The sequence below is a fragment of the Mchenga conophoros genome, linkage group LG16 (genome assembly GCF_057382185.1).
Source record: "Mchenga conophoros isolate Kocher_MC1m ecotype Shallow Benthic linkage group LG16, M_conophoros_male_GT1.1, whole genome shotgun sequence".
Taxonomy (NCBI): domain Eukaryota; kingdom Metazoa; phylum Chordata; class Actinopteri; order Cichliformes; family Cichlidae; genus Mchenga; species Mchenga conophoros.
The window spans coordinates 9,552,985-9,577,554 of record NC_140541.1 but is presented as its reverse complement, the minus strand read 5'-3'; the positions used below and the strand labels follow the sequence as shown (position 1 = coordinate 9,577,554).

The window sequence follows — 24,570 nt, the reverse complement described above, 5'->3', positions numbered from 1 at the left end:
GCTGAGGTTTTACTTGCTACCTTACTTGATTTCTTCCACCTTGACCAACTTTATTATAAAATACTTGAGCCATAATTCTCCAGGGTTTCTGAATGTCTTTCAAAGTTTTTCTTTGGACATTGGCTGCTTTTGAACTAACTCCAGTCCCTGTACCTGTATCTGTATCATTTTCAGAGGAGGTCTTTTTTTGTTGTTTTGTTTTGGGGGGTTTCTTTTAAACCAGAGATGGGCAGTAACGCGTTACTGTAATCCGATTACTTTTTTCAAGTAACGAGTAAAGTAAGGGATTACTATTGCAAAAACGGTAATTAGATTACCGTTACTTTCCCGTAGGAACGCTGCGTTACTGCGTTACTAAAACCGTGATTTTTTGCCAGAATGTCTCATGACAGTGACGTAAGCAAGTGCGTCGTTCATGACAACAGCTGTGTGCAGATCAACAATGGATAATATATCGAATGCGGGAGAGAGCATGAGCATGCAAGCATGGAAGTACTGACCTTACTTTAAGTTTGATTCCATAAAAAGTGACAAAAACATTAGTGTCCGTTGTGCGTGGGAAGAAAACTTCTTTTTACAGCGAAAAAAACCCCTAAACTTCCAAGCAAGCACCGAGTGCGCTCCGATGTAATGACGTAACGTAAAACTCACAGAGAAACTCGCGGATTCTTCAACTGACCGCTGCGGCACACCTGCACCAGAGCAAACCTCCGCCTACCCTACTCCTGCTTTACAGGTGAAAATAGAGCAACAGGACCGCTAGTCTTTGATGTTATTTATTTTCTGCTGTGTTTTACTTGCATCTATTTGAAAGAGTGAGTGTAAACACACAAAAAAATATTTTATTTTATGAGCTGGAATGTGCAGAAAATAGGTTTAAATGTTAAACAAATTTCTTCCAGTCAGAGAATGTTGCATATAATTAAATTTTTTAAAAGGTTCAAACTAATAAAACAAGTTTTAAAAAGAGACTTTTCCATTTGATTACATTTTGTATGATGGATTATGCAGAAAAAGTAGAATTGGGCTAAAAAAGCGATCGCTTTATCACCTATTCAGGTTGTAAATCGTGTTTTTAAAAAGTAACTAAGTAATTAATTACTTTTGAAAATAAGTAATCAGTAAAGTAACTGGATTACTTTTTTAGGGAAGTAATCAGTAATTAGTTACTGATTACTTTTTTCAAGTAACTCGACCAACACTGGTTAAAACACTCAACAACAACAGTGACCTATGAATTATTCAAACATAAAAAGATACCTAACACAAGACATAAACCAGCGTGTCTACACATAGCAGACAACTTAGCAGAAAACATTATTCTAATTTTATGTTTACACCCTCTGCTGTCACAAAATATAGAATTTGTTCCCATTTCTGTAGTTAAATCTACAAATTATGCCAAAGACGACAGTTTTACAGGCATAAAGTAGCATTTTTGTGTTTTTGCACCAACAAGGTGATTCCCAAAGAGCTATTAGCTAAAAATTTGGCATATCTTGATATGGTGTGTAGTTTGACTTTTAAAAAATTTGAGGAAACCAGACAAGTTGTGGACAAAGGAAATGTCAGGCCTAGCACTCTATATACAAATTGAATATACTTGTATATAGGTGAACTATAGTTCACTAATAAAGTGAACTTGGATGGTGGTGGTGGTGGTGTTGCAGATCCTGCCTGTAAACGGTCTCAAATAAAAACAAAAAGATAAAGGACGACTGATGGCAGGGTAATTGTGGAGGATGAACTACTTAATTTCCTTGTGATAAAAATTAAAACTTCAAGTCAGGAAGAAATTGTGTTGTTGGCTATGAACACATTTGACTCTGAGGGGACTGAAGCCACCAAAAACGTTTTGTTTGGGCTCTGTCCTGCCTCACAGTTGGATATAAAGACTCCAAAAAGCTGTCAACAATATTAAACCCTGCCTTAAGGTGCTGAATGAATGTGGGGATAATATCCCTAGATTTGTCTCTTATCACCTGGATGATCTGCCGCCTGTTACCTACTCCGGTTTGGATGTTGTTTACTATGGTGAATGGACCAGCTGTGTACCGAGGTGGGTGCATTGAAACATGTAGTCACGGTGGATGTTTGAGAGCAAGTTGAGGCTGGTGCTGTGGAAGTCAACCCAAGTGTGACTGCTCTTAAGTGTTGATCTGACTTCCTCTTCACGTGTTCCCCACAATGGATCAAAACTGTGAAGAAGGGCAGGCCTCACCTGAAGCTGGAGAAGGTTGTTTCAAGTTTATGTTGCGAACACTGGATGCAACAAGAGGCCTGGAATTGTATCTATCATTGGCACTGGAGCTATGAGTACCATAAAAAGCTGTAAAAACTAAACTAGTAAGTGTGTTCCCAACTAAATTTGCCCAAATTTGTAGATGCAGAAACACTTTATCATCTGTATCTTAAAGAGAAACTTAACAGAGATGCCACCTGTCAGAAAATTGAGCTCTTTCAAGGTTACTGCTGAATCTAATGAATCAAAAATTAATGCTATGATAAAGCCAGTTAGACTGGTTGTAGACCGGTGTATTGGTATACAATATACACAGAATAACAATAGATTTCTTATCCTTAAATGATTTATACTCCCTATTGAACTCCTGAAAATTAGGAATATCTTAGTAGGATGGCTCATATAAATGCCTTTATTTAAGATAAAAGTACTTATAATATATATGTTGTGGGTGGTTTTAATGCTCATCTTTCGCACAGCAATTCTCGGTCTGCTATCCACTTAATCTGGTTTGGGGAAGATAATGATCTTATTCTGTCAAGCGAAGAGTTACCACTCCAAGACAGCTACACATATGTAAGTGAAGCTTGGCATGCTACATTATGGCTAAATCACTGCATATGTACAGATGTTGGGCAGCATTAGGAAACATGACTATGAAGTATGAGCAGTGTTGGGAAGGTTACTTTTAAAATGTATTCCACTACAGATTACAGAATGCATGCCCTAAAATATATTCTGTAACGTATTCCGTTACGTTACTCAATGAGAGTAACGTATTCTGATTACTTAACATATTATCATGCATTTTACAACTACGTGAATGTACTATTGCTGTGATTTATTACTATTACTGAAGGTCCGCGGCTCCGAACCGTAGTAAAGGGACCTCTGACTAATACGGTTCCGTGTTGGGCTCGTAGCCGAAAAATAGCTTTACTTTGTTGTGAGGGTCAACTCTGCTTGCGAGAGACAGAGTTGCTCCAACGGAACTTATTGTTTTCGGAGGAAAACATGAACACAGCGTACAGTCGAGTCTTAATAGCTTACTTACAACTGGGCTCGTCAGGCACTCTTCTTGGCTACAGTGGTTATTATTATATTTACATGCTTCCAGCTCCCGTTTCTGCTCGATGACAGCTCGTACTTTTCCACTCTCATTTTTCTCCCTCCTCGCGCTCACAGACACATAACGAGTATGGCAGTCCATTCTCCCTGCAGCACGGACTACACTGCCCATGATGCTACATTCTGAATTCTGCCTATTAGCTTAGCACAACAACAACAACAACAACAACAAAAAGGCGCTCTCTCACCCAGGAAACGCAGAGCGAGAGTGTCACCCTGTAACCATGGCAACTGCAACGCTGCCGCCTGGAACTACAGAACGTAGCTGTCAAACAAAACCCAAACAGTCCTGACCCGCCACAATATGAAACAGGAAAGTACTGCCGTGTAATCCACAAAGTAACTGTATTCCAAATACCACCTTTTTAAATGGTACCTGTAACGGAATACAGTTACTCATATTTTGTATTTTAAATACATAACAGTGGTACATGTATTCCGTTACTCCCCAACACTGAGTATGGGGTAGCTGTGTCAGACAATATACCTTTTACTTTTACTGTAAATGTGTAACAATTGCCAGCAACAATTGGAAATAATCATGTAACTAATAATGCTACCAGTGTAAAATGGTCAGAATTTAGTGAAGATGGCGTATTGGCCTATTATAATAATACAGATAAATATTTAAACAACATTTATTTGCCTAAAGAAGCTATTTTGTGCAAAGGTGTCAAATGTAAGAATCTTGAGCATAAACATAAACTTTGTTCCATGTATGATGATATTGTGACTGCTTTGTATGAAAGTGGTAAACCATTTGATGTACAATGCAAGGATAATATGAAACCTAATATCAGGCCTGGTTGGGAAGAACACGTAGCCATGTATCAGGATGAAGCGCATGTAGCTTAAAAACTTTTGGGCTGGAAGACCTAAGAAAGGCCCAGAGTTTGAACAGAAAAGGCTTGCAAATGCCAGATATAAGTATACTGTTTTTACATCTAAAGGTGAGCAGGTTGTGAAAGCAGATTTGAAAATGGAGAACAATAATGTCACAGATTTTTGGAAAGTGGTAAAAATTCTTAATAATTGTTAAATAACTCTCCCGTGCACAGTTGAAGGTTTTTCTTGGACAGATAATATAGCAGCATTATGGAGACAGCATTGCAGTACATTGTTCACTTGTATAAAAAGTGAACCATATGTGGATGATTCTGACATTGCTGATAAACCTATAAGGATACACATACACATGAGGTATATGAAACCATTCATAAATGATTTAATAATAAAGGCTGCAGTTTGGGTCACATTACTGCAGAACATCTAAAAAATGCTAGTTTAAGGCTAGCTCCTCTTTTAGTGCTCTGTTTCACTGGTTTTATCATCCATGTAATATTACCAGACTCGATGTTGTGTATTTTGCTTGTCCCAGTTATTAAGGACAAAGCTGGAAAAGTAAGCTGTTTGGATAATTATAAGCCAGTATTTCATCTAAGGTTCTAGAAAGAATCCTATTGGATAGAGTCAGTGTGTATATCTCTTCCCTGGGTAATCAGTTTGGCTTCAAGCGAAACATGGTATATACACACTTGAGGAAATGGTGAACTTGTATGGGGCAAAAATTCATCAGTCTTCATGTGTTTTATTGATGCTTCTGATCCAGTAAACCACAGGAAACTTTTTGTTAAATTAAAACGACAGTGACTTCCTGGGTACATTACTGGAATGCTCATCAGAAGATGCAGGTTAGATGGGAATGCAGTATTCCTGCCTCATTGGTGTTAGCAATGGTGTCAGACAGGGTGGGAATTTGTCTCCAGATTTATTTAATTTATATGTTGCAGATGACCTGGTGGTCTTCAGTCCAAGTAGTGCTGGTTTACAGCAGCTCCTTAATATATGCACTGAATAAGGTGTGCAATGTGGTATAAAGTACAATGCAGGTGAAAGTGCTATTTTGCTATGTAGAGCCAAGCAGGATTTAAAAAGCTACATTTTCCAGTGTTTAAACTGTCAAACAATGTTTTTGAAGTTTATAAAAAGGTGAAATACCCTGGTCGTTTTATTACTGATCAAATGAATGATAATGATGATGATGATGATATATACAGACAATGCTGTAAGCTCTATGCTCAGGCAAACACAACTGCACTGTTTCTGAACCAGTAAAAGTGGCATGTTTAAAGCATATTGCACACCGCTCTATGCTGCCCCCTGTGGTCATCTTAAAGAGGGGGAGTGCCAGTCAGATGTGTGTAACTGCAGGTATTTGTACTTTTAAAGCACTTTTAAGGAAGTTAATGTTCACTTTTTTCCTTTATATGCTGTGCTTTTTCTGTGCAATCGTGGAATTATGTGTGTTAATAAAGCTTGATTTCGATACAGCAGATGAACAGTATCTTAAAGTCATGTCCTTAAGAAATGAGAAGAAAGTCCCAGTCAGACCTGACACAGGACCTGAGAGTCAACTGCTCCTTCAGTTCATTCAGTGTTCATCACAAATATATTGAGCTATGACAAATGACATAAGAACTGGACTGAAAATCAGTGACAATGATGAATCCATATTTTACTTTTTTTTTTTTACACAACAATGGATTTATGAATATAGAAGAGTACTATCAGTTTTTTTTTATCTGAAAAACATCTGATTGGCAAGATAATCATTTTTCAGTATGATAATGACCCCAAACAGACTGCAATGCAGTAAAATTATTCATTTTTGAACTGTTAGCTTTTTACTCACAACTTAAGGGTGCATTGATCTGTTATTTGGATCTGATATCGACCCAGCACTGACCCAAAATCGGATACATTTCTTTAAAAAAACAAACAAAAAAAACCTACCCCTTAATATCTAATCTCTAAAAAAGGTCCATCTTTATTTTAGTTATTTTTTTTACTTCATGATCCACCAGCCTAAGAACTAACAAAGCACAGAGAAAGCTTTGCAAGAATTTCAAGCTTTCTACTCCATCAGCTTTTCCAGGTATACTTGGGGTAGTTTTTTAATATATATTAGTATTCAGAAAAGACTCTCACACAGCTGAAATGAAACTAAAGTAAAGAAGGTGAATAAGTGTGAATACCTTCTTTCTCTCATTTTGATTTCATTTATGTTGGTCCTGTTGTCAGGTGTTATTTTACTATGACATACCAGTTCAGTACATTTATATCCTTGCACTGGGAGAAACACCCCTCAACCATGCTACAAGTGTTGACATTGCATAGTTTGTCCATCAGGGGGCACATCCATCCATCCATCCATCCATCCATCTTCATCCGCTTTGTCCAGGGCCGGGTCGCGGGGGCAGCAGCCTAAGCAAAGAGGCCCAGACCTCCCTCTCCCCAGCCACCTCCTCCAGCTTATCCGGGGGAATACCAAGGCGTTCCCAGGCCAGCCGAGAGATATAATCTCTCCAGCGTGTCCTGGGTCTGCCCCGGGGCCTCCTCCCGGTGGGACATGCCTGGAACACCTCACCCAGGAGGCGCCCAGGGGGCATCCTTGTCAGATGCCCGAACCACCTCAGCTGGCTCCTTTCGATGTGGAGCAGCAGCTGCTCTACTCTGAGCCCCTCCCGGATGGCCGAACTTCTCACCCTATCTCTAAGGGAGAGGCCAGCCACCCTTCGGAGGAAGCTCATTTCTGCCGCTTGTATCCGCGATCTCGTTCTTTCGGTCACTACCCACAGCTCGTGGCCATAGGTGAGGGTAGGGACTTAGATCGACCGGTAAATTGAGAGCTTCGCTTTTACACTCAGCTCCCTCTTCACCACGACGGACCGGTACAGCGTCCGCATTACTGCAGTTGCAGCCCCAATCCGTCTGTCGATCTCCGGCTCCCTTCTCCCATCACTCGCGAACAAGACCCCGAGATACTTGAACTCCTCCACTTGGGGCAGGAACTCATCCCCGACCCGGAGTGGGCACTCCACCCTTTTCCGGCTGAGAACCATGGCCTCAGATTTGGAGGTGCTGATCCTCATTCCCGCTGCTTCACACTCGGCTGCGAACCGTTCCAGTGCGAGCTGGAGGCCCTCACCCGATGAAGCCAACAGAACCACATCATCTGCAAAAATCAGAGATGAGATTCTGAGGCCACCAAAGCGAAAGCCCTCCGCCACTTGGCTGCGCCTAGAAATCCTGTCCATAAAAATTATGAACAGAACCGATCAGGGGGCACATACTCCACAAATACAACAACCAGACCATTAATGAGTAATTGATGTTGCAATGATACAAAAAAATAAGTTTGTCCTAGTAAGGACTCATAAATAACTACATATAATGAATGCTATGGAAATCTATTTGTTTTGTGTGCCTAAAGAAAAAATATAGATTGATTTATCACCAAATATTGGCACCTATATAAGCTGGGCTATAATATTTTATTAAATACACTTATTTGTTATACTGTATTTGTTTAACTCAAGAAAACAGTGTTTAAATCAACCTTTGATTTTTCCTTAATACATAAATAAATGATTCTCCGTCTCTTGCCAAGAGTGACGAATACAGCATATTAATCTAATCAAAGGAGCTTGCAAAGAAAAGCGTCTGGACTTCTTTAAGTTACTTGAAGATGTTTCACCTCTCATCCGAGAAGCTTCTTCAGTTCTAAGGTCAAATGGTGGGGAGTCCCAGATATAAACCTAGTGGGAGTTTCCCCCCACAGAGGGACAAAAGGACCCCTGATGATCCTCTAATCCACTGAGCCAAGGTGTGAAACTGGGTGTGGGTCCCAATCAGCCAGAGTTTCGGGTGTGTTCATTGTGAAACCTGGCCCCACCTTATCATGCGAATTCCTGAGGTCAGATGGCCCAGGATGTGAGTGGGCGTTAAGGCGTCTGGGAAGGGATCTCAAAACTGGATTATAGATGGCAGAGAGTTGGTGTCGTAAACCCCCGCCTCTGTTCAAAGATGGTCGCTCACAGTGGACATAGATGCTTCTTTCACTCCTCTTTCAAACCATCTGTCCTCTCTGTCCAAAATGTGAACATTGGCATCCTCGAAAGAGTGTCCTTTATCCTTAAGATGCAGATGGACTGCTGAGTCTTGTCCTGTGGAGGTGGCTCTTCTGTGTTGTGCCATGCGCTTGTGAAGTGGCTGTTTGGTCTCTCCAATGTAGAGGTCTGGGCATTCCTCGCTGCACTGTACAGCATACACCACATTGTTAAGTCTGTGTTTTGGCGTTTTGTCTTTCGGGTGAACCAGTTTTTGTCTGAGCGTGTTGCTGGGTCTGAAAAGCACCGGGATGTCATGCTTGGAGAAAACTCTCCTGAGTTTTTCTGATACACCGGCTACATAGGGGATGACAATGTTGTTGTAACAATGTGGTGTATGCTGTACAGTGCAGCGAGGAATGCCCAGACCTCTACATTGGAGAGACCAAACAGCCATTTCACAAGCGCATGGCACAACACAGAAGAGCCACCTCCACAGGACAAGACTCAGCTGTCCATCTGCATCTTAAGGATAAAGGACACTCTTTCGAGGATGCCAATGTTCACATTTTGGACAGAGAGGACAGATGGTTTGAAAGAGGAGTGAAAGAAGCCATCTATGTCCACTGTGAGCAACCATCTTTGAACAGAGGCGGGGGTTTACGACACCAACTCTCTGCCATCTATAATCCAGTTTAGAGATCTCTTCCCAGACGCCTTAACGCCCACTCACATCCTGGGCCATCTGATCTCAGGAATTCGCATGATAAGGTGGGGCCAGGTTTCACAATGAACACACCCGAAACTCAGGCTGATTGGGACCCACACCCAGTTTCACACCTTGGCTCAGTGGATTAGAGGATCATCAGGGGGTCCTTTTGTCCCTCTGTGGGGGGAAACTCCCACTAGGTTTATATCTGGGACTCTCCACCATTTGACCTTAGAACTGAAGAAGCTTCTCGGATGAGAGGTGAAACGTCTTCAAGTAACTTAAAGAAGTCCAGACGCTTTTCTTTGCAAGCTCCTTTGACTACGATGACCTGGATGACTGAGAACCTTCACAGACATATTAATCTAACACTACAATAGAATCATCACATCTGTGCTGGAAAAGGGTGCATCTCTAATTTAAGTATATCAAACAAATGCTAAAAAAAAATAATTGAGGTGAAGGATTGGACCATAATTTGCACAAATGTAGTATCATGCACGCTGCAGCTGTTTTTCAGTTTTACAGAGGTGAATCATAGGGACGAAGAATCTAGCCCTCTAGCAGGCTGGGGTGTGTGCCATTGTTGGTGTGCCTTTTTTTTACATACAGAACAGTAATTCTGCCCAGCGAAATTGTCAGACGGTCCCTAACTCGGGTAGGCAGAGTAGTTGATGCTGAATCGCCGAGCAGCAGCAGCTCGCACTCAGTCCGTCGCTGCAGTCCAACAGAGCGACCGGTTATCAACATCCTCTCCGCGGAGCTGTAACGCTATGTGGGTCTGAGCTGATGGTCAGCGGTTCAGCCACGGCACGACAGCACGGTGTTTCATTTGTGGACATGAGGACACCTGCTACAGCGACTCCTTTCAAAACGTGGACCGGGAATCCCGACAGGCATCGATTTTCGACGAGCATATGAGAAAGGTGGTGATGCAGCAGAGTGGCTTCCACACAAGAGACCGCCTCTGTCAATTCGCAGCCAGCCAGCTAGCTAGTGCTAGCCTTGTAGCCAAATAGCTAGCACCTGGGCAGGCTGAGGGTTTTAAAGCTCTGTCTTTACAACCTCCGGGGTAGCTCAAATGTCAACGGACCGAAACGCGTATGTCGGGCTATTTGTATTTATTGTGTGGGTTTCCCCCTGAGCGTTGACAGGAACTTTATTTTCCTTTTTTCTTTCCATTGCTAGCCAGTATTAGCCGGGTAAGTTAGCGCATTTGCTTGTTAGCTAGCGTTTTGTATTGGCTAATCACCTCACACAGGCTGGCACTGTCACAGAATGAACTTGGTATTCTGCGTGGAGACGCAGCTCCATACCAACATGATGGAAAAGTACAGGAAAAACAGGGCTCTGTTAACACTGTCTAGCGCCAACCCCGCAGGCTTTAGTACGAATAGCAATGTTTGTCTTTAAAGGGGTACTTGCTTCATTTCCATCCATCCTTTACATTCGCACTTGGAGCAGCTGCTGAGCCGAATGAGACATTTGCCCCACGTCTTCTTTCCACATCTGCCGGCACGAGGGAATAAAACCCTTATCTTTTCCAGTATAGCCCACGGGTGTTTAATAGGTGGGTTGATATTCAGATGTAGTACAGCACAGAAAACAGGCATGCAATGTACTTAGAAAGCGCGGCTTACTCCCTTTTTTTGGCTAGAGTTTGGAACACAACTGTGCATTGTGTGTTACTTTTGTGCTTTTTATCATGATACATGTGTGGTAGCAAGAAATACACCACTGCAATAAGATGAAACTGTAGAAAGAAAGCTGTGCTCACTCTGCGGTGGCACTACAGCCAGTATGCGTAAAGGACACTTGATCGAACAGATACTACACAAACTCTTGATACCTTAAGCCTCTTGGAAAATCTATCATTTTTCTCATGGCCAAAGGATTAAGTCTTTTGTGTGTGTTTGTGGAAAGAGAAAGAGAGTGAGAGACTATTTTCCAGATGACATGTTGTTAAAATCACCATAGCAAGCCAAAAGGATTGTTTATTACTCTAATATATCAGCTCTTGCTTGATATAAGACATGCCATTTACTTGAGCTGTCACTTTGCTTTTGATTGTAATTCAGAGCTGTTTGGCTCAGTAGAAGCCTGTCAGGGAGAGTGCATGGTGAGAGGATACTAGTGGTTACAAAAGACATGCTGCCAAGGTGGAGAAATGACAACTGAAGGAAAGACTATAAAGGACATCAACTCGTCTATCCTGCCAGTGCATAGAGAGCATTGACTATCTAAAAAAATGGTAAAAAATGAAGGAAGGAAAAGGCAAGGTTTTTCTACAATGGTGTTTAGTCTGTTAAATATGCTCTCATTTGATTTTTTTTGTCTCCTAACTGAATGCCTCTGTGTACTTTTTTTCAGAACTATCATGGCCATGTTCCTGCTGACAAGTCACCCTGTTACTGAGGGATCTCTGCCTCTTTTGGTTTCTGGACCTACCAAAGCAGGGATGAGATAATAAAGTTAACCAGTCGGTGCATGCCGCTACAGCAACCCGTGGCACCTGTGAAACCCACCTTACCCCATCCCTAGTAAAGTCAATTTCAAACGGTCAAAAGATGACAACGCCGGCTCTACTACCGCTGTCGGGCCGCAGGATACCCACTCTGTCGCCGGGTGCCTCCTCCTTCCCGCACCATAGGGCCACGTTGAGGCTCTCTGAGAAGTTCATCCTCCTCCTCATCCTCAGTGCCTTCATCACCTTATGCTTTGGGGCCTTCTTTTTCCTCCCAGATAATTCCAAGCACAAGCGCTTTGACCTGGGCTTGGAGGATGTGCTTATCCCTCATATTGACACACCCAAGGAGGGCAAGCACGCCTCAGGACAGGTGATCATACATGGACAGGGAGGACACGATGAGCACAGACACAGGTAAGGGCCCACAGATGTATTGTTAAGTGTAGAAAAGAAAGAGCTAGCGTGTCTTCATTTAAATAAGTATATGTATATATATATATATATTCTGTGTGTATTTGACAGTGAATAAGGAGATCAGAAACAACTGGTTTTCTTACATATTAGTAAGTACTTAGTTTATCTTTGGTTCTTTACATAGCTTATGTCATTCAAACAGGTGTCTTGACACGTTTTTTCAAACAATCTGACGCCTCTGGATGTGTGTTACTGTTTGCCAAGTGATACACGTCAGCACAAATGCTCCTTTCATTTTGTTCCGTATTCCTTTGCACAGCTGAGTGTGCTCTGTGCTCTCTCGCCCTTTGTTTCTCCACTAGGTCTAATGGTTTTAGTTCTTTAAGAGCAGGCATTTTATCACCTTGGCCTGAGTTTTGCTGTTTTGTCCCGCAGGCAGACATTGTTGAACTTGATGATCTAGAACACACAGGCTGTTTGAAAAGCCTTAGTGACTGCTTAAACAGGCTTGGAAATTAGTGTCAGCAGTGAGCTACATACTGGTCACTTTGGGCTTCAGTGTTGACATTTATCATTTGTTCTGTCCAGCTATCGTTCTGAGGCGCTTTCTCCCTCCTAAATCAGGGTCAGTGTTTGGTATCTCTAATAGTGTTGTGCCTTTTGGAATGCAGTGCTCTGCACAAGGTTCATGTGCATCTATCAAATGATATCTCAACTGACTCTGGAACACTGACAGAAACATTTACTTTTTTAAAAATCAGTATTTAAATGATAGAAAAGAAACTAAACCTTGTATTTACCTAATTTGTACTGCTGTGTTCATTTCAGAGCAGTGTGAGTGCCTCTGCTGCATTCATTTCTAGTCACGCCAGGTTCTCTCATAATTTCTCTCTGTTACCAGGCTGCAATCTGTGGGTTTCACTGTGTACGTGTACATATGAGGTGGGAAGGGTGGAGTAGAACACGTAGTGCAACACCAGAAGTGAAGATGGAGTTAGTCAGGTTAATGACAAGTGGTTTTCCAAGTGTTTCCCAACAAGTGTTCATCCAACTAACATGGAAAAACACCATAGAACACTAAATGTATGTAGATCTCATGGCAGGCTTGATCTCATGAGAGTACTAGCATTTCTTCTGCTGAGTTCCAGCTAAATTACCCAACAAGCACAGCTGTGATCCTCCTTTACTGAATAACATGCTAAAATGGACAGAAAACACAAGCTAGTGAAAATGCACAGATTCATTTTTAACATGCTGTTTCAAAATTACACTACACCGAACAACTGTCTAACAGTTGTAGGCAGTTTCCACTGCACATGCTGCAACGGTGCATTTTCACTGTTTCAATCAAAGTGGCTACACCGTGCGTAAGATTAGTGTGTAAGAAGTGGGAATATGCTGCGGAGATCTATTTAGCAATCACAAAATCAGACCGGTCTGAGGAATTGACACCAAAATCCAGTTAACAGCCAGTAGATAGTGACAGTTCCACAGTGCTGTGCTGTTTTCAAAAGCTAAAAACACAACAGAACCCATGAAATAAATCCTCAAGTCTTGTTTTCCTGTTAACTAACATAATCTTAAGTAGAACGTGCTCTTCAGGTGTATCTACTAACAAGCTCTGCTACACACATGTTCCACAAACATTACTGTGCTTTCAGTGTAGCCAAAGAACTAACAGTAGTTATTGTCCTTCTATTGGAGTGGTCTTTCGCTGGCATAACTCATTCACGTATGAATCATTCAAGCACATGCATATTATTTTGCAGCCACAAAATATTTATGACATGCATGAGTGCCAAAGGGCAGGTGAGAAGAACAATTTCATAGAAAAGGTCATCTGCAAGCTAGTAACGGACGTCATTAGTTTATCTGAAATCTTGGCAGGGTATTACCAAGCAGTTTCTCCCACAGTTTCAACGTTGCATTTTGCCTCCTTATTCCCTGTGATGCCCGTTCATATTTTCATTCTGAAAGCCTTTCTTTCAATGCTGCCTGCTTGAAATAACGTAATTGCTGTTGTCCAACGACTCAGACAAACAGAACAGGCAGTGCTGGGCTCAAATGGTGCTGCGTATTATCAAGTTTTTTTTGTTTTTTTTAAATGTCGAGGTGGGAAACTTGGAGTTATTCTTGCTTCACCATAAGTGGCAGTCATGTTTTGCTTCAAATACTTCTACTCTACTCGTCACTGAGGTCTTCTCGACTCTACTCCTATATTTCATTTCTGGGCACGTCCAAAACAAAATGGTCCCCAGGATGTTCCTGGGGACTAATTTACAAGTCATTTGAACGAGACAGGAAAAAAAATCAGACTAGTTAACTAGTGTAAAAGGCAGAAGACGCTGGGCGCAATCTAACAGACAAGGATAAACACTGACCTTAGAATAGCTGTGTATGAATTTAGGAGTCATTTGAGACCATTAACGGATTCCTCAACATTCAAATCTTGTTATGAATGTTGGTGAAATGTGCAGCACTTTGTGCCGTGTATACCGCTGGGGCCACACAGTGTCAGATTAGTTTGATAAATGTTTGCTAGCAGCAGTAGCCCCTTTCATGGCAGGCTAGCATCCACGTCTGTGCATAATGTGGTTACAAATTACTTGGACCACTTCAGTGTGGTTATATGCCAGTTTTCTCTCACACAGCCAACATACAAAAGTTCATTTTCTTCATCAATGTACTGCAGAGCTGTGGTGTTTCACGCAGCTGTCATCTTCTTACTTTCAATCTGTTTCATTTCAAGTTCCCTCACAGAGAGCGAGGGGGTCTCAGGCATTTGTCAGGGCTGCAGCACTAGTTGGTCTCAGGTGGCGTTGTAACATCTTTGAACCAACAGGTAACTTAGTAAAACAACAATAATAGATTTAACCGACTAGTATTTCTGGTGCCTACTAGCAAGAGTAGCAGTGTATAAATGTCTTGTTGACCGTGCACATGCCTAGTGTGAACGCAGTTAGTCTTGTGAACTGTGTCACTATAAAGCTGGAACATGGGAGTTTTACATATAATTAAACGTGCGTTACATTTAGGCCTTTCCTAATTTGAACTAGTAGATGGATAGTTCAAATTTCATCACCTTGGAGTATGTTATACATATCAGTATGTTTTAGTAAATCAGAATTTGAAATCTGATGTCTGCTTAAACACTTCCTCACTGGTGTGTCGAACTGGATGAATTTTAAATCCGCTGCGAGCGATTGGTTTTCCAGAGCTACAGAGGAACGTGACGTAGCATCAGACACACACAGCAGTATACTAACTGAGGTTATCGTCATGGGGGATAAACTTAGCTTCTGAGAAAGTCAGATAGAAAAAGAAACTTGACATTCGCAGGAAGAATTATAGCCTTCAAAAAATGGATTGATATGCATTACAAGGGCTCGGCAACATTGCTTTAAACTTCCATGCTGCAGGCTTGAAATAAATCCCATTCAACGTACTCTTCATGTTTTGGGTAAGCTGTTTAAATGAGATTCCAGTAGGTTCAGTGTGCAGTCACAGATGGCAGAAGGCATTTCTTCTTCTTCTTAATGAACTGAATACTTTTTTTTATATTTCTTTATTTTTTTATAGCCTTTTTCAGCTTTGTATTCAGATTCATGGATTTTTAATTGCTTAGTGAGCAACTCCTTGGAATTAATAACATGGCTGTGAGCGGGGGGGAAAAAAGCTACACAGTTATGAGCATCTTCACTGCCGTCCATTTTCAAGGATATACCAAGGACAGAAAAAATATAAATACGTTGCTTCACATTTGACGGAAATTAAGAGGAGTATATGAAATGTGATTAAAATACAGCCACTGAGATGTCACTGTGTTTTACAGAGGAAGAGTAATCGTAACCTTCCTGTCTGGAAATTAGTTTTATGCAAATTCAAAGTCAGGAATATGTGCTCCGTGTATTTTAACCTTACACAAGCATTCATGTGAGGTGTTTTTATCCTCTCCACCCCTTCTTATAACAGCTTATTGAAATCTGTTCAGTTTGCTTGTTGGTATAGCTGCCTCAGCTGTTCTTAAAGTGGTTATTGTGTGCTCCAGAGGACTCTGGGTTCAAACAGCCTCAGGAAAATGAGGTGTGCTAGCATTTAAAGAGACCCGCAGGAACCCAAACACGCTCATAATAATTTCACCTTTGCTTTATTCGGCCGCAGAAACCCCCACAGAACCAGTTCTTTGTTCACGAGCTCAACCTGTTAATAGTCCTGTAAAGCTTATGAGGGAGAAAAGGTTATTAATCTATGCTGGTATCCAGCCATTGAATTTTTGGAGAAACGAAATGTAATGGGGAAGAGGTATGTGTAGCCTTGCTCACATGGTGCCGGACTGAACATTGAGTGTTGGTTTTTGTAAACACCCAGGAGGAGTTGCGCTGCTTCCAGGGTTTCCCTTGGTTTCTGTGGGCTTATTCAAAAACAAGTTAACTTTTAGTTTACTTGATGTTTTTCGCTTTGGTAGTTACATAGCATGACCAGTAGGTGGGTTTGCAGGTTAAATTGGTTTAACTGGACCCTTATGTGACTGATGAGCAATGACATGCCTGAGTTTATTGTAGAGACATAAGAAGAACTTGTTAAGCTTCTAACATTTTGAAAATAAAAACAGCCCATAATAAAATAACCCACTTAAGAGTTGAAAGTTGCCCTGTTGCTGTAAATACGTGTCACTGAATATAATGCAAGGCATCGTAACCTTCCTGTCTGCAAGGCATTATTTTCTGGTCAAGCGTCTGTATTTTGGCTAGTATGATGCTTCGGTGATTATTTAGCATCTTTCAGCATAATTTTGAGTTTTCTACCTGAACAGTAGAGGGTGTTTCTCTGCTGAGGTTTTCAGATCAGCACTGAAATAGTTGGCTTTTAAAACTGAAGATATTTTAGATCTTCCACCCGTTATCTTATTAAAACTATGCTGAAGACAAGTAACAAGATGCTTAACAGACATTAAAGAATGGAGTTGTTAGATTGGTGGAACATTCAAGGAAGTTCTTTGCATTTCTGTTCTGACTTATACCATGGCTGCTTATTATATTGGCTTATTATATTGATGCCATAATACCTGAGAATTAAATCTTTCGCCTTATGTAAAGATCCTTTTGGTAAATAGACATTTAAAATCAGAATGGATGTTTACAAGTTTAAGTCTTAGGCTTTGCTGTTTGAATGCTCGGCTATAAAGCCCAGTTGAGCTCAACATACTGTGAGGCCAGTAATGATCCTGCCTTGGGTTTGTTCTGTTCTGGCTCAAACAACATAGGACTAGCCAGGTGCAGCACTGTAATCTGTAAAAGGGGCAAGAGGGCATGTTGGCAGAAGCAGTGACATTTTATCAGCTACAGTAGAAATGTAGAAGTCAGAGAAAAATGATCCTTATTCTAACCCTTTATGATCACATATACAGACATCCTGGTTGGTATTTAGTGTTGACTGGATGGATAGTGGTTTTAGGTATTACAAGACAAATTTAAAATGTGTTTGGACTTTAAAGAGGTGGTTGAATAACAAAGCAGACTGAAAATATTGCAGAAGGGATCAAGAAACTGTGATGACATTTTAGATGAAACCATTTATAATGAAAAATAATGAATTGTCATTTTGTGCCTTATTGTTTTGTTGTTGTTGTTGTTGTTTTTTAGTTATTATTATTATTATTATTATTATTATTATTATTATTACATATGATCAGTTTAAACCTTATTGGCCATCCCAATCCAACAAATCTATTCATTTATTCTTGGTGTGAGTAATAATATAATTGTGTTGTCCTGGTTTGGACATGAACATTCATACTGGATACTTGCCAGGGTGTCCAGTGGGGTTTGACAGAAATGCCATCTGCCACCAATTTTAACCTCTATTTGGCTGTGGTCTTCTCCTTTTTAGTGAATCTACAGTAAACATTTATGAGGAAAAATGTTTATAATGTGTATCTATATTTTCTTAGAGCAACACATTTTCTTTCAACTGGACAAAAAGGCATCTTTTTATATTATAATGAAGATTTGAATTCTGCCTGGTCCATCCAGGCCTCCTGTAGTTTGGGAATTACCGAAGTCAATACTGCAATAACCTGTCCTCTGAATGATTATTTGCCTTTATTGTCCGGTAAATATCAGATCATCTATCAGTAGCTCCTTCTGTGGTTCAGTGAACCTGCCTCGGCATCCACATGCATTTTGGCACCTTCCTGTCTTTTTCCATAAAGTGTTATATAAAAACTAATAAAAAGGGCTTGTGTCTGGAGGTATTAGGTGCACCATCTGTGTAGACTATTTCAATCTCCCTCTCCCGCAGTGGAAGATGTCATTTCTTTACTAATCTCGCATCATGAGTGTCATATCCCCATGTCACCAAACACGGTTGCAAGAAAAAGTTTCTGTACACTTTGGAATTATTGGGTTTTAAGATTTAATTTCTCTTAAATTGTGATGTAATCTTCACCTTCAAGTCTCAAATATAGACAGATGCAGTCAGACTGAATTCATAACACACTAATAGGGCACACTTCAAAACACTGATAAAATTATGCGACCTTGTTATGTGAATTTAGTAACTCACAGAACCTTCTGCAACACTTCTGGACCACTCCTTACAAAACTTACAAAACTTTATTATTAATATTACCGATTGAACAGCATTTTCAAACAATCGAAAAGCATCTCAGTTGGGTTAAATGGTATATCCAAAACATGAACTTTAATTTTTGTCCAATCATACCATTATTGTTGATGTCATTTTGTGCTTTGGATCATTGTACATTGCACCAAAGCTTTCCAGTTTATTAAATTTTGGACTGCTGCTTTGACATTCTGCTTTAAAATGTCTTCATACAGCTATGACCTGTTCATTTCTTTTTCTCAATGATTTTAAAATGTACTGGTCATGACATAACAAATCACCCACAAACCATGATGCTCCCTTCACCATGCTTTAGAGTTGGGTAACTGGGTGGGCTGAGGCCATTTGATCAAATTCGGTCCAGAAAAGGCTGTAGCTTGTTTAATTTAGTTTCTGAAAAGATAGGTTAAATAAAATTTTTTACCTCAAAATCTGTAAATAATAAGGCTAAATGATGCTAAGAGGTTGGATACCCATATTAACAAAAGGTATTGAGATTACATTTTTTGCTATAATCGGCAGGCCTATTGGCAAGGATATTAAAAAACAAACAAAACAAAAATTATTTACAAAATGCAGAAGAGTCTTTGTACATTTCAGATGTATTGCCTTAAATCTTTAATATAAAGTATTTTTTTTCCATAGAGGACAGAAAACCAGTGGTTACAACGGCTGTAGAAGTTCCTGCAGGTGTTTGGCTCTTCTTCACCTCATTTAAGAGGTCAAATTGTTCTCTTCCTGTGATCTTTGCAGGACTCCGACCCCTGAGGAGAGCAGTGTGCCTGCTGATTTTCCTTTGTTTCCACAGTTTGTCTTATTGTGGCTTTATAAACACCTCATTGGTCAACTGTCATTCATTCCCTGTCAGCTTCATCCTCTTTTGTTTTGTTTTATTTTTCTGTTTTGGACTACAATTTACAATGTTCCTTTTTCAGTGAATAATCCCTTAAGGACATCAGGAAAGAGTTTATTAAAGTCACAGAGCAAAGGGAGCTGATGGTCATTTTCCCATAAACTTCTATACTGGAAGTCTCTTTTGCAGCCAGCAGAAGTAAAATGTAAGGTATTTTCTTATTAGATTCTGGAACTGGAAGCATTGTCTGTTCTTGTGCACTGTCTGAAATGATCAGGCTTTGTGAATAACCAAACTTTGTAGAAACAGGAGTACGTGCCTTCAACCTCAGAATCCCCACTTGTATCACTGAAGCTAACTTTCAGTGAAGTTGTACTTTCTGGAGTCAGGATTGTTTATTGATTAGAGTAAATACTTTTATTATACAACTACAATTATTAGTATATTATAGGTACATAAACCTTTTCATGCAACTGAAGCTAAAAGCAAAGTTCAGAATGATTTGTATTAGATCAGCGGTCTCCAACCCCCGGGCCTCGGACCGGTACCGGTCCGTGAGTCGTTTGGTACCAGGCCGCGAGAGTTGAGGTTTAGGTGTGAAATGTATAGTTTTCAGGGTTTTTATCGGTTTTCAGCGTTATTTTGTTATCGTTTACTCGGTTTTCCTGGGTCTTTTCACGTGTGTTATGAATAAATCTTCTTTTTTTCGGTACCGGTACTAGTAGGGATGGGTACTGGTTCTGACATAAACGGTAGTAACCAGATCGAAAAGCAGCGCACATTTCGGTGCTTTATTTCGGTGCTTTTTTTTCCTGAGCTGTGATACACTTCTAGCCAATCATTTTACGTTTCCGAGGATAGTAGGCGGGGCCAGGTGCGTACGTTCTTTTAGAGCAGAGCTACAGATTAAAAATGCCCAAGGCGAAGCGGTCAAAAGTCTGGCTGTACTTCACAGCAAAATATGCAAACTTAGCAGCCTGCAACAAGTGCTTTAAGCTGATACTGTGATACTGTCAAAGGAGGTAACACCTCGAATCCGATGAAACACCTGGCGACGCATAGCGTTTTTTTTTTTTTTAAAAGCCGAGAAATGCACCGTATTTGATAGCTTGCTGCGAGACCTCACACCGAGCACATCTACTGCGGGTGTGGTGTCTGTTATCGGACCCAGAGTTAGCAACATCCCCAAAAACACGAAGAGGAGAGTCCTGGCCCCTAGCCCTGCCAGTGTAGCAGAAATGATGAGGATGATGATGCAGCAGCAGCCGTTCTTCTCTGCGTGAGTAGCTTAATGTTGTTCGTGTGTAATTTACGTTGAGTAGGCTAACCACGTTATTACATTAATGCATGTAAGGTGAACTAGCAAACATCATCATAGGTACATGCGGCTGTCTTCTTGTTTGATGGCAGATACTCCCTTCACCCTGGCCAAAAAGGCTAAAATGACCAAAGAAAAAGAGGGAAACGGCTAAACATGAGAGGTATCGGATAAAACCTAAACGATACCCATCCCTAGGTACTAGTTTTATTTTGTTGTATTTATCCGCGACACCTTAAAGGCCGGTCCATGAAAATATTGTCGGGCATAAACCGGTCCGTGGCGCAAAAAAGGTTGGGGACCGCTGCTCTTAATTGTTGTGACACTTGTTCAAAATGCAGAGAGGTGCGCTGGATTTGCCACACAGAGCAGCGCGAGAGTAAAGCACGAGGGAGAGGCTAATAATCGGCTCAGTCATTTTAAATGATCGTTGAAAGCCCAGATCGTAATCGTGATTAAAATTCGATTAATTGAGCAGCCCTAGTGTTATGCATCAGTTTCTGTTTCAATTCTTCAAATGAAATAGTACAACAATACAAGTACAACACAAGTAGTTTAATTGTGAACAGTGTTATGAGACAAGTGAGTTTATGATTCAGACACACCTGTAAGTAGCAGAAAATCTACAGGTACAACCTTTTTGTACTGCATCCCTCCAATGGATTTTAGTCATGTGACCACTAGTACCTTGGTTTTGCTACTTATTACATTGCCAGTTATTGTTAGTGTTGCAGGGCCGTAACTTTGCTTTTGCACTATGATAGGGCCATAAATCAACATAGCAGCGCAGCAGATCATATTTAAGGTCCAAGCCAACATAGGAGCACCTTTATTTATCACATTTAGTGTGATATCATTCCTGTGTCTTCATGCTTAATTTCCCTGTCAGCTGCAAAGTAAATCTCTGTAGTTTTATTTATTAATTTTTCTTGTGTTTGTGTGTATGTGTGCGTGTGTTTATGCCTGGTGATAATCAAGGCGTGCTTGTTTGTATTTGCAGGCCCACCTATCACAGAAGCTCGTGAAACCATCCGTACTGTTTAGTGGATTTAACAGGGGTGAAGCTATTTAATAGTGGCTTCTGTTGTTCAGAGCTAAAAGGAAAGCAAAGTACCTTGCCAAGACAAAATGGGTTTTTTACGCGTCAGCAAACAATGTAGAACAGTTATAAAAGTTAGATCTAAAGCAAGTCGATGGGGCTTCAAGTTTTGAAGCTAAAAATGGACCTATAATGGCCTTAAGCCTTTGACAACAGTGTAATTTTCCAATATTTTGATTGCTTTAAGAAGTCTAACAACCGTAGCTGAATGATGGTCAGAAATTCAGCTGCAAACGGCCCTGCTTGTTTTGCAAATAGATGAAAGAATTGATTTTGTTTTGGCCTATCAGTTATGTTAGAAGCTGTTATATATGGTTAGAGCAGCTGCTAATTCTGCCTTTCTGTCTAAAATTATAGTTGTCAAAAAAATGTCTCTCAGATACTATGTAAGCTGATGATAGCCACTTAAACATTAGAAATTACGTGATAGTCACAACCCCAGCCTTAAGGGGTCACAGGCTAGTGTACTCCTAGTGCTATCTCAAGTCCAGATAATTGGAAGGTTTCTGTCAGGGAGTACATCTTTCTAATCTTTATTTTTTTTTTTTTTTAAAGTCATTTGTTGGCCTCATTGTGGGTCCCCCCCCCCCCCCCCCCCCCCCCCAGGTGTTGGTATTAAGCTTTAACTCTAGTATTATTTAGTATACTGTAAACCAGTATATTAGGGCGTGAGTACCCTCTTGACTGTTTTCTCAGTCTAAGTGTGGTTGTGGTGTGTACTGCCTTTTTTAAAAGTAATGATCACTGCGGTAGCAGCTGCCTTGCAGCCAGTATATTTGATTTCCAGTAACTCCAACATGCTCTCAAATTCCAGCTTGCTAGATTCAACATTTTCGAATACATTGACAATGTTTAATTTCCCTTATATAAAAAAACTGTTGGTGCATATAAGATGAAATTAAAAATTAAAGTTACAATTAAATAACTGAATGTCTGAATTGTTTTACAGTATCAAATGTGCCTTCAAGAAAGTCAAGAAAATACTTTAAACCCATACACCCGTCTGCTTACAGGTTCTTGTTACTATTCCCCTTTAATGTTTTCACGCTGTTGCTTTCAGAATAGATTTCAAAACATGCAGAATACTTTATCAAATGTAAGTCCATCCTTGAGATCCATGTTGACGAATGCTGATGCCAAATGATTTGTCTGTTGTCCATAGATTTCATCTGCTAGTTGTATTAAGAAGTGACTAGACTGCAGAAATACAATGGACTTCCATCAAACATGACACTGTTGCTTTGGAAAAGGAAAACAGTCAGACTTGCTTAGTGTAAATTACATTTTCTGTCTTTGTTTCTTTTTTTAATTTTCCATTTTTCATATCATCGTAATGGTATTTTGTTTGTAGACGACAGCTGCAGCCCTTCAGATTGACTGAAGTGTAAAGTCTGGGTGTGTGAAACAGAGATTTCAGGCCTTGTTTCTGTATTGTTTGTTAAACCAGTTTTTCCATATAACTTTTTAGCAATACGTGCCAAAAACACAGCGTGTGGTTTCTTTGTGTAGTATCCCTTAAGTTAACAGGAGGAGCAAGTCGGTGAATACATGCATTTACTCACCGGCATAGGTTGAGTATTAAGAAATATGAAATAAATGGTTAGTCATATTAAAATGATTCCATCACGTATCACTCAATTGCAGTAACAAATGAGATGATTTTGCACTGTATTATTTATTTTATCTGGTGTTCAAAATGTCTGAATCCATAAACTTTGAACCTTTTATGTATTTTGTAATATTTAATAGTAATTTCTGAATGGAAAAAACAAGGCGTTTTTCTTGCTAAATTGAGCTTTTGATTTAAGCCTCATATTGGCAAGAGTAAGTCATACAAGGTGCATTCAAAAAAATGCACCTTTTAATAAATCAAAACAGAGGAATTCAGGAGAAGTAAGAAGTGTGTTTTAAGTTGGGGCTGAATGTCTCTTAGCTAACGGTAGACTGTTATACACCCCACATGGATGTTTATATGATTATTCTGTAATAACAGCATGGCATTAGCCTTTACGTGTGTGCGTGTGTCTCTGAATCACACACCAGGTAAAATTGATTTATAGTCTGACTGATACAGTCTAGTTGACTCACAAATGACAATTCTCTCTTCACCACCTCTGTTAGTGGCATTTTCAATGGATTGCATTTATATAGCGCTTTTCAAGAACCTCAAAGCGCTGTACAATTCCACTATTCATTCACTCTCGCATTCACACACTGGTGGAGGCAGCTACAGTTGTAGCCACAGCTGCCCTGGGGCAGACTGACAGAAGCGAGGCTGCCATATCGCGGCATCGGCCCCTCTGGCCATCACCAGTAGGCGGTAGGTGAAGTGTCTTGCCCAAGGACACAACGACCAAGACTGTCCGAGTCGGGGCTCGAACCAGCAACCTTCCGGTTACAAGACGAACTGCCAACTCTTTGAGCCACGATCGTCCCATTTTCAACATTTCTTTAAGTGATACAGATAGTGTATGGGCTAGATTTTTTTTTTTTTCTTCTGTTTTTTTTTCTCGACCAGTTTCTACATTTCTTGGTGGCTCTCATGTAGCCGATGCTGCACAAAGTCAACATGATAACAACGACATTTGATCACTAACAGGCAGTTCAACTGTTGATGGCTCTGTTCTAGATTTTTCCTGGAATAACTCCCAGACTGAATCTGGGAAATCACTGGAAATTAGCAGCAAGCCATCATCTTTGATAAGTGTGTGCATCCAGTGTAACTGCATGGCTCCCCACGTTAAGAAACGGGCTGCTTTACAAAGGGTGGATTAGGTGTCCTCTTAGAAAATCTCCGTATGGCAAGTACAGATCTGTGTGTGAGTGT

General features: G+C 40.4%; 1 protein-coding gene across 3 annotated transcripts in view; it reads left to right on the top strand.

The window, feature by feature from the left end:
• The first annotated feature begins 9,619 nt into the window (after positions 1-9,619).
• man1a2 (mannosidase, alpha, class 1A, member 2) overlaps positions 9,620-24,570 on the top strand; it is a 150,916-nt gene continuing 135,965 nt past the window's right edge. The window contains exons 1-2 of one of the 3 annotated variants that reach the window (XM_085250374.1): positions 9,620-9,894; positions 11,339-11,849. In XM_085250374.1, coding sequence (XP_085106500.1) covers positions 11,536-11,849 — 314 coding nt within the window. In that variant the 5' untranslated portion in view covers positions 9,620-9,894; positions 11,339-11,535. Of the gene's footprint in view, positions 9,895-9,941; positions 10,539-11,046; positions 11,220-11,338; positions 11,850-24,570 lie in introns of those variants that run through there. The other 2 variants (XM_085250375.1, XM_085250376.1) reach the window with 2 other exon arrangements.